The sequence below is a fragment of the Pimephales promelas genome, chromosome 3 (genome assembly GCF_988280905.1).
Source record: "Pimephales promelas chromosome 3, fPimPro1.hap1.1, whole genome shotgun sequence".
Lineage (NCBI taxonomy): Eukaryota > Metazoa > Chordata > Actinopteri > Cypriniformes > Leuciscidae > Pimephales > Pimephales promelas.
In genome coordinates this window covers 15332741-15349702 of record NC_142771.1, presented here as the reverse complement: position 1 = coordinate 15349702, position 16962 = coordinate 15332741, and the positions used below count along the sequence as shown (strand labels likewise).

The 16962-nt window shown below is 35.8% G+C and overlaps 1 protein-coding gene across 1 annotated transcript; it reads right to left on the bottom strand.

Moving 5' to 3' along the window:
* Positions 1-807: 807 nt before the first annotated feature.
* On the bottom strand, positions 808-14988 carry il12rb2l (interleukin 12 receptor, beta 2a, like). Its single transcript, XM_039686508.2, has 15 exons — positions 14597-14988; positions 13868-14149; positions 12171-12303; positions 11874-12025; positions 11196-11341; positions 10075-10219; positions 7945-8018; positions 7581-7827; positions 7270-7461; positions 6846-6950; positions 4972-5103; positions 3363-3506; positions 3140-3218; positions 1764-1833; positions 808-1672 (listed from the first exon to the last, which is right to left on the bottom strand). The coding sequence occupies exons 1-15, from the start codon at positions 14658-14660 to the stop codon at positions 1295-1297; spliced, it is 2343 nt and encodes a 780-aa protein (XP_039542442.2). The 5' UTR covers positions 14661-14988; the 3' UTR covers positions 808-1294.
* Positions 14989-16962: the final 1974 nt, after the last annotated feature.

Here is a 16962-nt window from a genome sequence, read left to right as displayed (position 1 = left end):
ACGGTGATATGTGTTGGGTAATTCTGTAATATGGCACCAAGTGTTGAAGGAGGAATTCAATTTTCTAGATTTTCCTTTCTCAATATTTATGCGAATAAATGAACGAACAAAGCTGGTTAAATAAAACATTTTAATCTGACTAATTATTTCCTTTTTGAATTTGTTAGCACTTGATCAAAAGTGTGGTGTCAGTATGATTTTTTTTCTATATTTGAGAGAGAGAGATTAGTTTTTATCCAGCCCAGATTCCTTAAATTGTTCAAAAGTGACTGTAAAGACATTTACATTACATAAACATCAGTTTTTACAGCACTACAACTGTTTTCAACATTGATAATGATAATAGATGTTTCTTGAGAAACTGAAGGATCACATGGCACTGAATGCTGAAATAATGCTAGAAGTTTGAGCTGATGTGTCTAAAAAATATTTACGCGTACAAGCATACTGGCTCTGGGCTGATATTCCAGATTTTTGACCGAGACAACCACTTTAAAAATATGACAAGGAAGTCTGTTTTTGTCTCAGAGTAAAATGTTTTTTTTTTTCCTTTTATAAAAACATTATAATTTGTGACATATAAAGTTGCAATTACAAGAAATAAAGTCATATCTCTTTTTCTTTTTTTACTCTCAGGCATAAAAAGTCTTCCAAAATATAGTTAGACTACATCACAGACTGATAATAGTGACTACTCCTATGTTCACATCCCAATGTGAACTGTTTTTATACATCATGTCAAACAAATGATTGCTTAACACATGAGAAATTCACATAACAACATTTAAGTAGCATCACAGAAGCACATCCATACAAAAAAATATTTATTATGTACAAAAACATTCAATTATCTACATTCAATTGAAGATATCTACTCATTTGTGTCATAAATGCAATGTTTTCAGTGCTGAAATACCTTTTTCCAACAAGGTTTAATGAGCAGAGACTATAAGACATCTGTAGTCTTAATTCTCTGAAAAGTGTAAGCCACTTGGGACTGCAGATCTGAGCTCTGCTCCGAACAGCCCAACATTGGCTCAACCAATGGCCTGAGTTTGTGGCAGGAACATCTATCTGCATGAATGGCGAGAAATGGCAAGTGTTCTAGTAAACCCGTTTGCAAGATCGCTCCTAATGACACATTAGGAATTTCCTGAATAGCACGTCTTAATACTCTTTTCAGTGCACGTATAAAGAATATAATACAATTGTTCTTCAGTAAAACAATCAACATTTCTGATTGTTCTATTTAAGGCACTACAGATCAAACATCACAAAGTATGAAATGGCAGAGTTAATTCGCCTCAACAGATGGCATAAAATGTCTTTCATAGTCCGAGCCACATGGCTGGTCCCACCACTCTTCGCCACCAGCGCCCTCCTCTTCATCAGTATCAACCATCTCACTGTACTCTTTTCTCCAGCTGTCCTGCTTTGAAACGCGTCGTCTGTTTGATTCCTCAGAGTCTTCTAACCACTTCTCCCCACCTTCCTTTGTTCTGCCCAGTCCATCTGGCACCTGGAAATGTTGTGGTTCCACATCGATTAAAATCTTCTCAAGTTCAGTTTCAGAGGGAGAGGTAGGTGTGTTGGGATGCAGGTTCTCCACGATCTCCAGCTCAGAGATCTTCAGAGGTGATTCCGACACAGAACACAGCCAAGGCCACGCATGCTGGAAGAAAAGCCAAGCTCACTGTTAGAAGAACATTTTTATATTGGTTAAAATCTCTTTCATATAGCTTTATACAACCTTAGATTCTTACCTGAAAGTTCATATGTTTGAATGATTTACTGTTTAATGGATCTGGGATCTTCTGGGAACAGTAACGTAACCTGTACCAAGACAGCAGATATTAATTTAACAAAGTGCGTCTAATGTAGCGATGTGGGTATGTTTGCACGAGCTCTGCAATTCGGCACTCCAGTTAAGGTACGGCACGTTTATTTATATAGCGCTTCATACAATAGAGAGCTTGACATGGCAATGGTAAATGAGTGATATACAGTAGTCAACATCTGAAGTAGAGCCCGACCGATAAAGGATTTTGAAGGCCGATACCGATACAAATATTTTTTTGGTTTTAAAATCCGATATATCGGCCGATATTATTTTTTTTATTTCAGAAACGCACAACAAAACATGAACAGATTTCCCTAACATTAGTTATTTGTAGTTATTTATGAGGTTTAACTAAAATAATATGATAATGCATTTTAAAAAGAAACTCGTTTCTTTTATTGTCACAACAGAACAGACTGATGATAGTGGCATTAGCTAGCTTTGTGGTTAGCTAGTCTATGATGAGCCATAATTTAGCAATGGATAACATCATACTGCAAATTGTAAAAAATACATTTTCAATATAACAGGCTAAGGAGAGATAATACGTCTCATTGCTATAACTGTCACACGCTATTAAAGAAATACTTCAGTCACATTGTCAAAAGTTGAAAGGACAGTCAGACAACTGCACTGTAACAACGTAACATAACTATTACTAGCTAATTCAGCTTCATTTTCGGCTTATTTAACAGCACCAAAACTGGACATGATAGTCACAAATTTTGTCATGCTTATTTGAGTTAAGAGAACTGATGGGGATGTTCTTTTAATTGTTACACATGTCTCGTGACCAACTCGGTGTAGAGTGCCCTCTGGTGGACAAACTACACAACTCATGTCATGGTTGAAGGGTGTTTTGCCCGTTTTTATTTTATTTTTGAAATATTCATTTATCGGCCGTTATAACTGCTGATACCGATAGTTTGGAAAATGCCTAATATCGGCCGATAATATCGGCCTGGCTCTACTTTGAAGTGGATCAAAAAAATTCAAAGTTGTCCTAAGACAAGAACAGGTATTGTTGAAAATTCATGTATAACTTTGATGAAAGGTTTTGATCCACTTCAAATGTTGACTAATGAAGAGCATAATTTTTATCTGATAATTTAAATGTTTTTTTATCACGAAATTATGTGGAGACTGACCTGCTCATTAAGTCCAGAATATTAAGATTAAGGTCAACATTCATCCTCACAGAAATGACTAGATTAGTCAAGCTCACTATTTAGAAGGGGGTCTCCATATATTTTTGGCCGTATAATGTATGATGGAATTATAATGAAAGGTAATACTCACCATACCAATTTAAAAGCAATAACTAATATCAGGAAAGACATTAGTGTGAATACAGCAATCAATATTGAAGTAAACAAACCTAGGAGATGAGATGGAAATAAATGAATAGTTTAGAACTACATACTGTATGCAAACAAAGACCTCTTTGTATTTTGGACAATAGATGCAATGTAAACCCCAAATGAAGGAAGAAAGAAGGAAAGAAAGAAACAGCTCGCCTTACTGTTTTCCTCAGGGGTGGAGAAAGTGGTGACGCTCCTCATGCCTTCACCAGCAGCGCTCACAGCGCTCACCCAGGCCTGGTACTGTCGGGCCGGCTGCAGGTCTGACAGATGCATGCTGGTGCTGTCACTGCTCACGTTATACCCTGTTAAAGAGGCCAGAGAAGCAGTGAGCAGCAAAATAGATAAAAATGCTAAAACGATGCAGAAAATGAAATGAGAATGCAGTAATTACTATTATTTTTTACATTTAGTGTTATTAAAAGCATTTCATAACTAACAATGTTATAAATTGGAAAATTATTTAGAAATGGTAAGGGAAGACAACATTTTTTTAAATAACTATTTCACTTTGTTTTGTGCCCCTAATGAGAGTTTTCATTATTAGATGTTTTAGTAGTTTAGGCTGCTTGAGCAAAATATAAAAACAGTCCATGCTTTTCTTAAGAGGTAAACCCTGCACCCCTTTGCTTTCTTAGTCCCAAGGCCTTCTATAGATGGTGTGAATGTGAAATAAATAAATAAATAAACCATCTGACCTTTTATATCCATTTCCAGTTAGAACAAATATAATTTTTTTGGGGGGTAAATATTGGTAAACATTCTTATACATCTATGTTTTGGCTATAGGGGCCCAAAATTCCCATTTTTTATGAATATTTTGAGTGTTTAGGATATATTCATTTACAGTTCTATGGCTGCAGTATTGTCCAGATCTCCACTGGGAAAGAAATATAGAAACCGAACCTCTTTTACTTCAATTGAATAGCCCTGATTTTTTTTAATCAAAAATACAGTAAAACAGTATTACAATTTAAAATACTAAATAATGATTTATTCCTATGATGGTGAAGCTGAATTTCAGCATCATAACTCCAGTCTTCAATGTCAAATGATCCTTCACAAATCACTGTAATATGCTGATTTGATGCTCAAGAAACATTTCTTATTATTATCAATGTTGAAGACAGTTGTGCTGCTTAATATTTATGTTGAAACTGTGAAACATTTTATTCCAGGATTCTTTGATGAATAGAAATTAGAAAAATTATTTAAAAAAAATATTCGTTTTGTAACATTGTAAATGTCATTATGGTCACTTTTGGCCAATAAGTAAAAGTATTTCTCTCAAAACAAAACAAACAAAAAATCTTACCGACCCAAAACTTGGTAGTCTAAGTATTAATATTTCATGGGATTCGAGAAATAATCTCTGAGTCTACGATATAATGAAAGTACTAAGCATTACTTTCTTAAGCCCGGGACACACTAAGCCGATGTCAAAGAACAGCAGGTATCAATAGTCTATTTACAACATTCAAAAAAGGAAACCAAGACTAGGACTGAAGATATACAAACCGAAAACAAACCAGTGCTTGCTTAACATTTAGAATATCAGTCACACTGATCACTTTCTTCATTCCAGTTCGTGTTATGAAAATATTAATTCATTTGAATGCTCAGATAAGATGATCCAACGCAGATTCAACATGCTGAATTGGCTAGAGCCAACGGTGCAGAACACACTGAAAAAATGCTCAAAAATGGCCCCACATAAGTTCAGATTGTCCCGAGTTTAAGATTTACATTAAAGGAGAGATAATGGATTACCTGTCTCATTGATGCCCACCGAGTAATGCAAGATGACACCTTTGCTCTCATGCACAGGGATGGGGCTCCACATCAGAGTGACAGAAGACTGAGAGACGATCTGCACATTGAATTGTGGGACTTTAGGAGGAACTGGGAAGGGAGATAGAGAGATGATACCAATATGAAGGTTTGATGACTAGGAAGTCTGATTACAGGATACTTCATGTCCTAAAACTGCCACAACTAACTTGTGAGTTAGTGAGAAAATGTTTTATGAATGATGTAGCGTCTGGACCAATCAGACACACACAAATTATTCATCATTAATGAATAATCCAGCAAACTCCAAACAAAGGTCTATGAAACTTCCCTTAAAAACTAACATCACAAATGAAGCCTACTGTAAAAAATTGTGCTGTAAAATAACGGTAATCTACTGGCAGCTGTGTACTAGAGCTCTCCTTTTTTACAGTATGTTACCATAAAAATACTTTTATTTGGGAAAACAATTGCTTTAAACAGTTCGAGTTTAAATTAAATAAAAACAAGTATTTATACTAAAAGGTCTGTGAACAAACTTCATTTGAGCCCACTGAAAATTAATACATCAAACTGCAAACACCTAATGTGTAATATTGAATTAATTGAAAATAAAAAAATTAAAAATTAAACTAACAGATCTCTCCTGTATCATCTTGAGCAAAACACATAAAACACTTCAGTTTAATATTTACTCTCTGTATCAGTTATTGATAATGCATTACCTTTTTTCTATAAATGTTTACCAATATTTCAGTGAAATTAACTTCTTTTGTTTAGTAAATGTGACTGTTTTAACAGAATATTGCTGTTTTTCTTTGATTTTACAATAATCTACAGGCAACTGTGGTTTTTCTACGGTTTTATGCCGTAAATTAATTTACAGTTGATCACCGTTGCTGTAAATGTGTGTTTTTAAGACACATTTGTCGTGGCAAAAACAAAGCCAATGAAAATGAGACCAGGTGTAGCTGGTTATGTTTTCAATATTACGTAATCACATAATGTTTGGGTCACTGATCTCATCCAGTGTCTAATCTCTTATCAAATATGTTTTTAATACAGCTTAATTTTATATTACAACACTGTGAAACTACAGCAAAAGGTCAAGCAGCCTGTTCAATCAGTTATCAAGGATTGTTAAACTCATTATTCACTAAAAGAATTTGAACTATGGCTACAGTTAGACACACATAGACATCAGTCTCCATATAATACGGTTTCAAAACTGAAAGCCTCGACTTTTTTTTAAATCATGTTTTGATTCCCTCTCTCCTGTTGTTTTGAGAATTATCAATAACCCTCTGTGCACTGGTGTTATTAAAATTACATAAAGCTAATTTTCTACAATGGAAGGCATTACACTTTTTTAAAAATCAATATAAGTGAATGGAAATGTTGCACTATACAAGCTAATTATTGACAATGCAATATACTTCTACAGTGGATGAGTGTTTTGACAAATAAGCTTAAAGGGTTAGTTCACCCAAAAATGAAAATTAAGTCATTAATTACTCACCCCCATGCTGTACCAACCCCTTAAAACCTTTGTTCATCTTCGGAACACAAATGAAGATATTTTTGATTAAATTTGAGAGGTGGATCACTATTAATGACTTAATTTTCATTTTTTGGGTGAACTAACCCTTTAATATAAAAAACTGTCAGGGTTGACAGGGTTTTAGGTTTGTAAATACACACTGCTATTTAAGTGTAATATCCAAGTTATTTTTCTGAATTTTGGCTCTCTGTCGTATTGGACAATTTGATATTTTTAATATGACATACAATATGACAATTTTAATAAAACAACCCAAAGTGCATTCAGTAATTTATTTTAAGGGATGTCATACCTCCTTGAAGTGTGTATGCACTTGCTGACTTGAGGAAAGTGCTGTGATTGTTGTATGAGACCGTATACAGCGACACATTATATGCTGTGTAGTTCCTGAAGTCACCTGTGGATGGAGACAAACGCAAAATCACATTCAGGGTCAAAACAAATTACAGCTTTCTCTCTTTCACACATCCACACACACACACGCTTGTTTCACTATTAGTGAGGACACTGCATAGACCTGCATTGATTTTACATTAGGTTAATGGTATTTTCTATGGCCTAAAGCAACCCCTACCCATAAACCTACCCATTACATAAACATGTGCAAAACACTAGATTTAAATAATTAAAAAATTGGCTTTTTTACTAGTGAGGACCAGTTAAATGTCCTCACTAGTTAGTTGTAATAATATTTCACAGTGGACACACTCACACACCTGTGATTGTGACAGATGTCTGGGTTCTGTTTACTCTGACCCAGCTCAGGCACGCAAGGTGAGGTACTACAGGCACATGCTGGACGACATACTCCAGGACGTTGTCAGAGAACCGTGGGTGTACAGACCATGAGACCCGCAGCGTCTGTTTCTCACCCATCACACTCAGATCCACCTCAGGTGTGGTCTGTCCTGCAGGGCATTAATCATATAAATATAATTTTACTCTAGCATTCAAAAAATAAATAGAGAAAGACAGGCAGAGTTAGAGGAGGCCAGAGAGAAAACCTTTAATCAGAATTTTGACATACCCCTCACGGGAAACGGCATGAATGTTGGGACGGACATGCCCATTGAGGTGTTGGCTGACACATAAACTCCCATAACACCCATCTTGAGAGGGAAATGTCTGAGCTGCGGGCAGTTCTGCTCGGTGCGATGCTGACTTCCTGTGTCTCTCGACTGCCTGGTACCCTGCCTAATCTCAGTCCCATTTTTAAGCTTCAGAGTCACAATATAGTCGCTAATTTCCCCTCTAGCCTGAGACAGGGGCATTTCCTGAGGGACAGAAAGTAACGTCAGAAAGTCAAATTTCTATGATGTAATGAATCGTGACTGACCCAGTTACAGCAACAAGAACCAGTTAGAATGATGTATTATGGGAGTATAGCCTACTTTCCAATAGATGTTACAGGAGTTGTCAGAGTAAGGGGCACAATCACTCCAAACATCCAGCTGTCCAACCGGTGCTGAAAAGACAGAAAATTACAGACAATTATCGTCAATGATTATCTTATGTTATAGATTTATACCATACCAATAAAAAAACAACAACTTAAAGGATTAGTTCACTTTTGAAAAAACTTTTGCTGATAATTTACTCACCCCCATGTCATCCAAGATGTCCATGTCTTTCTTTCCTCAGTCGAAAAGAAATTAAGGTTTTTGATGAAAACATTCCAGGATTTTTCTCCTTATAATGGACTTCAATGGGAACCAGGTCCAACCGAGGTCCAAACGACAGTTATAACAGTTACAGATGCAGCTTCAAATGTCTTTAAACGACACCAGACAATGAATAAGGGTCGTATCATGCGAAACGATCGGTTATTTCAAAGCTTATTCCAAAAATGTAACTTTTCTAAGGACAAATGCTAGCCTTGTAATATATTGTGAGGCGCGTTTGCAACGTCACGTAATTACGTTGAAAAGGTCACGGGCGACGTAGCCGGAAGTACAGAATCAAAATCGTCCGACATCGTTGTTTTACCTTTTAATTCCTTTTTTGTAAACGGCGTTTGAGTTAGTTTTCACGTTCAACCTATGCGTTCAACTTGTAAACACTCTGACTCTGCCACGTCGCCCGTGACCTTTTGAACGTAATTACGTATTACGTGACGTTGCAAACGCGCCTCACAGAATGGAGAAAGGCTAGCATTTGTCCTTAGAAAAGTTAGATTTTTGGAATAAGCTTTGAAATAACCAGTGTTGTAGTCGAGACCACCTAACTCGAGTCCGAGTCGAAACAGAGACCAGAGAGAGTCGAGTCCGAGTCGAGTCCGAGACCAGTGACGGTCGAGTCCGAGTCGAGACCGAGACCAGTGAGGGTTTACTACCTTTACTTTTATTTACTTGGAGAAATCCTTTTTTTTTTACTGAATTTACTTAGAGTTTAAAAAATATGATCAGTTTAGGGTAAAAAGGCCACATAGTAGGTGGTGTTAAAAGTAATTTTATTACAATTTGTCATGCGCAGTTGCGCACTAGAAAATCACCAATCACTGGGCGTGTCAATCAATTTAAAGACATATTTTGTTATCATACATTAATAATCATGAAAAATATTTTTAATTGAACTCGAGTGGACTCGGGAATAACTCCGAGTCCTAAAAAAAAAAATGTTCGAGTACGAGTCAATTCCGAGTCCAAATGCACACGAGTCCATGACAAGACCAAGACCATTAAAATATGGACTCGAGACCGAGTCCGAGACGAGTCCCGAGTACTACAACACTGGAAATAACCGATCGTTTCGCATGATAAGACCCTTATTCATCGTCTGGTGTCGTTTAAAGACATTTGAAGCTGCATCTGTAACTGTTATTAACTGTCGTTTGGACCTCGGTTGGACCTGGTTCCCATGTAAGTCCATTATAAGGAGAAAAATCCTGGAATGTTTTCATCAAAAACCTTAATTTCTTTTCGACTGAGGAAAGAAAGACATGGACATCTTGGATGACATGGGGGTGAGTAAATTATCAGCAAAAGTTTTTTCAAAAGTGAACTAATCCTTTAAAAACGATTCAAACATTCACACATACATATACACATATATAAGTTGGGTAAAAAGAACAATAAAAGCATTTAAAATTTTAAAACAAATAAATAAGAATGCTGTTTTTTCGAGCACCAAATCAGCATATTAGACTGGTTATTAGCCTTGTCCTGACAGGAATAAATTACATTTTTAAATAATGTTACAACCGAAGACAGACACTTTAAATTGTAAAAATATTACACAATATAACTGTTTGTTTTTACTGCGTTACTTTTTGATCAAATAAATGTAGTCTTAGTGAAAATAAGAGACTTATTTAAAAACATTTGAAAAAAAATGATCTGAACTGTAGTGAAGAGTCAATGTGGATTCTGAACATGGTGTTCACTCTTTTTCAAAACTGAATTGTGTGTGTATTTAGCACTGACAACTGTATTCTGCTGCTGTGTAAAAATAAATGAGCAGTAAATGAGTGCATTTCTGCATTAATGTCCTAAATGAATGGATAATGTGTGTCTTTCTCTGACCTGCAGGGGGCGTTCTGACTGAAAACACTGAACTCCAGTCACTCATGACATTCTCTTCATATCCACAGTGGCAGCGAACACGAAAACTGTACTCTGTGAATGGCTGGGAATCCTCCAACGGAAATGTGGACTGCAAGTCATCCTCCTGCACAATTAAAACTCAACAATTGGTTAAACTAGAACATAATTTATTAAGTTCAGTTCCATTTCTGTCACCATTTAATCACCCTCAATGGTGTTCTTAATGATTCTGGGTGAACTAAATCTTACAACTAGTATTGACAAATCTCTGACACTATGAAAACTATTCACTTTAGACATTCTACTAACTATAAGCAACTTTGCAACTATATTTCAACTGTCATTAGAGTGTTAGCACTAACACTTTCTATTCTACTCTATTTCTATTATCATTTTTTTAATGTGTAGGTGTACTTTGCTAGACTAAATGGTAATATGTAATACTAACTGTATTACATATTGTTGCCCTATTGTTGTTTGATTGGTTTCAGTGCTCCCCTCATTCGTAAGTCACTTTGGATAACAGCGTCTGCTAAATGATTAATGAAAATCAATGAGAGTTAGTAGAAATGTAGTTGCAAAGTAACTTATAGTTAGTAGGATGTCTAAAGTGGACTGTCAAAATAAAGTAAAACCAACCTATCTTTGATTGCATCCTTATATTTATAACAAAAATTAATTTACATTAAAACAAGTAAAAAATGTCGACAAAACACAAAAAGCATTAGTGTTTGTCCTAGGCCTGGTTTAAAATCTACATTTTCTGTTTCACTAAGATTTGTATTTTAATAATCCAATACTGATTCCTAAAACCCAAAGATCCATCTGTTTTAATGGATGTGATTATACTTCATTAAACTTTACTTTACGCACACCTCTGATCCTGCAAATGGATGGATTTTCTTCTGAACTGACTCACTACAGAAACTCGGTTTACTAAAGCCCTTTTGAACACGTGAGTGAAAATGCCACAGCTGCCATGAAGACAGTGACACCAATCATAGAGAAAATGGTTGAAATATTCTGAATCAGAATTGAAAAAGGAATATATGAATGAGAACTGAATCAAATGAAATGGGATTTTCCTCTACTCCTCTCACCTGAATCCAGTCCAGCATGTGATTGTGTGTGTGATATTGCACTTGACACGTCTTGTCTAAGGGGCCCACATTGTCACAGTCCATGTTCCAGTAGATCACCAGCGGCATGAAGGTGTGGGTAATATTGATGGGGGGGTCTGGACGAACTAAAAAAAAATAAAAATAAAAAAAAAGGGAAAAGATTTAAAGGTAGAACTAAGCAGTTTTTGCCTGCAAGTTTAATCAACTTGACATACACCACAATTCAAAGGTTTTGGCTCTTAGTCTCTTATGATCACTTTTGTTTTTGCCCCCATTTTTCATGAGCTGAACTAAAAGACCTTTTCTATGTACACAAAAGGCCTATTTCTCTCGAAATATTGTTCACAAACATCTGTCACATTTTAGAGATTACCTCGGCAAAGGAGAAGTGCTCACTAACACAGATTTAGACAGATTTGTGAACAATATCTGAGAGAAAAAGGAATTTTTTGTACATAGAACAAGTCTTAGATCTGAGTTCAGCTCATGAAAAATGGGTCTAAAACAAAAGAGTTGCATTTATAATTCGGTTTAGTGTAATAATAATAATCAGAGTTGTTTGCATACTGACTAATTTACAGTGCATCAAATAGCCAATAAATGGCACGCACATGGTTCAGAGAAATGGTTTACAATAGAGTAAGTACAATTACTTACTGATATGGCCTGTGTTGAAGACAGACTCTTCAGATTGTGCAGAACCCAACCCATTTTTGGCAGTGACCCATGCAGTAATGTCAGTACTTTTCATATACTCGGTCCGATTTATGACCACATTCTCTTGATCGCTCACCCTTGAGTTAATCTTCCTGAATATAAACACAAAAAGGTTCAAGTTAATCTTTTATATTTGAAGTTTAAATCTGATATTTAATTTGAATTATTAATCATTTGCGATTGTACTTAGGTTCTACTTAAAAATGTGAACGTTTTGACTGCAAAACACTGTCATACCCATCACAATCTTTCCAGTAAAGAGTGTAAATGGTTGGAATCATTGGCTCATTGGATTTCGTCCAGGAGCAGTGAATGACTTCATCCAAGTCTTCAATAGCACAATCAGGGCGGGAAGGGGAAGAAGGTGGATCTGTAAAAGATGGAAAACTATTCTTGAGGAAAGCCAACAAATAAAGTAAAGGTAAAGGGAGTGGTAAAAACAAAGCCATAAAAGCCATCACAAAAGACCTGCAACTTTATATTCAAGACTGAGAAAACAGGAAGTCACAAGGGTAAATCTGCAAAAGTAAGCCACCAGTGTTTCGCACACTTCCCCTTCTTGTCTAATTTTGGACATATCAACATGTGAATTTCTCAAAGAATGTTACAGACTCAAAGACCAAATAAAATAATTTACAGTTACACATTCAAAACTCCTTAAATTTCATTCAAGGAACACATTTTATCAGTTCATGAATTCCCTGGGATTTTAACCCATGCTCTACTACTGGTTGAGATTCAGCAATACAACTTTCAGTAATACACTTACAATGGAAGTCTATGGGGTAAGGCATCCTAGACAGCTTAGAAACAAAACATATGCATCTTGTATTTTTGTTAAACCACTTCAATTTAGGGATGCTTAGCTATGAAAATTTTGCCCGAAACAGTTAACCGATAATTCTATATTTCTGAAAGTCGATGGTCGATAAATCTAAATTTTCATATTATTTTTTTAGACCCGGATTGACCAAAAACAAAAGTCTCACTATTACCATGTCTCAAGCACATAATTATAATGTTCTCATTATAATATTATGTACCCTATTTGAATGCTTTATTTTCACTATTATTCAAAAAATTCAGAGTACCAATTGAAACATAGCAAGAAATTTAACTATATAATTTATAATAATATAATTGTAGATAATGGCTACCTTCAAATAGCTTTCAATTTTGAGCAGACGGGAATTCTGATTTGTCGCTATACTCGTTCGCTCGACAGACTTCTCTGTGATTGGCTACAGAGCTCAGCGCTGCAAACCAGAACGCTTGTAAACAAGGACCGTCTATCTGTGTGTATCTAATTAAGTGTCTGTACTCAGTAAAACAGTGCAGAAATACTGGTATCGTCACATTTGCACAATTTTATTTACTATTTATTATGTACCGTAGGCTACTTTTGACAAGACTACTTCACTGAGGTAAAGGGATACGTAATAAGTTACAAAGTTTCCTCTTGAAAGCCTGTCCGACGCCCCATTTTCCTTTTTTTAAGTGATGCCAATCATATTTCAAGCAATTCAAAACCATTCCAGAGAACAGTGCGCATCTGAAGTGTCTCAGCTAAAGGGAATAATCCATTATTTAACGGCTTTAATATATCAGCCAAACCTAGGCCGATAATGAGAACATTAAAAATGAACATCTATCAGATTCAGCACAGTATATCGATACAATATATCGTGCATCCCAAATTCGGTTCATTAATGCGTGTTATTTTGGCTGTAAAGTTCTGCCTTACATTTTATGGTTCTGAGTAACAGAATCCTGTATATAATTATAGAGTTTTTCTTTGTAAACAATTCCCTTCAGGGATCTTTGTGTGTTTGTGTGTCATGTGAACTTAGACACTTGTACATATAACTTATGAAACCCAGAGAATTCCCAGATTCAGTAATGAAGTCATTGTAAATCAATTCTGTTATACTCACAGCCTCCCCTTACTGTCACATTGCAGGTATCATTTGTTTTTCCATTGCACATGCAGCGAATATGCCCTGTATGTTTTCTTGCAATAGAGAAGTTGCAGGTTTCTTTGGCACGGACACATGGGCTGGGTATAAGATGTCTGTGCGCCGGTGTGATAACCCAAAGCTGGAAGAGATCACAACTTTTTGCTCTTCCCCGTGCACTCGTGTGGCACACAACGGACACATTGTGGCCCACAGGTTGAGCTCGGTTCCACCAGCAGTTTACATCCACTTCAAAAGAGGCTGAATACATAAAGAAGACAATGAATGGCAGCATGAACAAGTTGGGGAAAAGATGCAGACCTGCACTCAGTTCCACAAAAACATGCAAACGAAGTTAACTATGAATTCAATAATCCACCATTTAAATGCTAAGATTATTGAATTCATGTTAAACTTTGTTTGCATATTTTTGACATTATTTAAATATTTAATGTAATGTGAAAGCATATAAAAAGTATTTTGGACACTTAATGTATTAATATTAATAGAATATATTGGCATCTGCCAACTAATGCTACTAGAGCTTCACTTTTGTAAGGTATTTTGCTATTAGTAGGCTACTGTTATATGTAAAACTGGGATGTTTCATAATTTAAAACCTAAAAACTTACTTTTGTGAAAGCTGTGCCAGTGCAATCTTTTATTGTATATTAAGACATAAAATGCATAAAAAACTGTTTTGCTGACCTTGAGAGCATATCCACATGTACATTAGTATAAGAAAATGTAATTTTACATTCTGCCATGCCATCGCTCACGTAACTCGCGAACGCAAAAAGTCCAGTATTACGCAACGTCCCGTTAAACGAGTAATTGCACGTTTACGGGAAGTCAAGACATTTGTTTGTTTCGCTGAAAAGTGACATCGCTGACCAGCAAGGAGCACGTGAAAGTTCTTCCGACAGTCCACTTTAAAGTAACTCTCCAACGTTACAGCCTGGAACGAGCATTTTCTATTTCTTGTTACCATATGTTTTTCGTAGTTAAAGTTTTCCGTTTAGTTGCCCTCACTGTTATCCTTCAGAGACAGACAAATTCGGACTCGCTTCACAAGTAAACGAAAGAAAACCACGCCTGTAAGCTATTTGACTTGAGCGTGTAGCACGAGACTCGGCCCACATGTCGCTTCTACGCAAAGCCCGTTGACCAATCAGATCAAGAGGAACTTGCTCTTGTGTGTTGCAGTGAGAAGCTACTGGATTCCGTCACTAAAATGAACTTTAGCAAAAGAGGAAACTGCTTGACTAGTTTCTTTCTGAGACCTTACGCCAATAAAACTCACACTGTATTTAACTGGTACACTAAAAATGTGCTTTACATGGTAACTTCTAAATGAACTGTCAAGTCAAAAATATTATTTTGTAAGAAAGAATGGATACATTGGTTCAGATTCCACCGAGTCAGATACAGAAATAGCCTAGCTCTTTTAGGTCAGCTTTGCTTATTGAGCTGTGCGGATTGGCTAATTTGATTGTTCAATGTATGATTAGTCATAATTCCCGCATCCAGTGTTTTTTTTGTTTTGTTTGTTTTTTGATAGACAGTGGGGTCCACAAGTCTGCGACCAGTGGTGGAGGAAGTACTGAATCTCAGTACTTAAGTAAAAGTACAAATACCCAGATAAATATTTACTTTAGTAAAAGTAGAAGTAACACAATGACAACCATACTTAAGTAAAAAGTAAAAAGTACTTTATTTTAAATGTACTTTAAGTATTAAAAGTAAAAGTACTTGCATAACAATTTATTATCTTAATGTCTATTTTCTAATGATTAATAAAACATTTAATTCTAACTCATTCAACCTAATAGCCTACTCCTATAATGATGTTCAATAATGATGGAAAAAAAATGTCACCATTTCTGAAACAAGCTTGCAATTAGGCAATATCATGCTTATCCTTACTATATTTTAATAACTATGTTTGGCAGTAAACGCGATTCATTTATGGTGTAATTCTGAACCTCTTGGCTTGCCATAATCCTAACCAAACCAAACATATATTACACACGGTGTGTTTCCTATGCACGTAAAAACAAATTTTCGCGTATGAGTTGCACGATAAACACACTGCGTGTGAGACGCATTTAGTGTGACCGGGTTGATATACTGTATCTATGGCAACCAAACGTCACTGGTGAGACAAACGTGCAACGAACGGACGGTCAGATTACGTTTTAGCAGGGGAAAAACTGATCAAAAAATGTAACGAAAATGTAACAGAAGTTGTAGAAATGTAGTGGAGTAGAAAGTATAATAATTGCTGCAAAATGTAACGAAGTAAAAGTAAAAAGTAGGCACTATTTATTGTACTTAAGTAAAGTAAAGATACGTGAAAAATGTACTTAAGTAAAGTAACGAAGTATTTGTACTTCGTTACATTCCACCACTGTCTGCGACTATTATGAAAGCACTTCTATGATTTACACTTTAGGTCTCATTTGTAAACATTAGTTAAAAGAGTAGTTCACTACAAAAAAAATTGCTGATAATTTACTCACACCCATGCCATCCAAGAAATTAAGGTTTTTGATTAAAACATTCCAGGATTTTTCTCCATATAATGGACTTCAATGGGAACCAAATGGTTCAAGGTCCAAAAGACAGTTTCAATGCAAACTGTTCAAAGGGCTTTAAACAATTCCAGATGATGAATAAGGGTCTTATCAAGCGAAACGATCGCTCATTTAATAAATAAATAACAAAGTTTAAGTTTTATAAGCTCAAATGGTCGTCTTGCTCTGTTCTGTGATGCGCGTTTGTGACTCTCCTGTTCGAATTTGTTCATCAAAATGAACGAATCTTTTCCAGAGTCAACTCATTCATTTCGTTTGTTGAATGAAACAAATGACACGAAAAAAGATTTGTTCATTTTGATAAACGAGTTCGAACAGGAGAGTTGCGAACGCGCATCGCAGAACAGAGCAAGGCGACCATTTGAGCTTATAAAACTTAAACTTTGTTGTTTATGTATTAAATGAGCGATCGTTTCGCTTGATAAAACCCTTATTCATCGTCGGAAATCGTTTAAAGCCCTTTGAACAGTTTGCAGT

Coding starts and splice junctions, on each gene's coding strand:
- il12rb2l (XM_039686508.2), bottom strand. CDS start 14,660: ATGGCATGGCAGAATGTAAAATTACATTTTCTTATACTAATGTACATG. Junction 5,104..6,845: donor TGCATACACACTTCAAGGAG/GTATGACATCCC, acceptor CTCCCTTCCCAG/TTCCTCCTAAAGTCCCACAA. Junction 1,834..3,139: donor ATTGCTTTTAAATTGGTATG/GTGAGTATTACC, acceptor GTCTTGGTACAG/GTTACGTTACTGTTCCCAGA.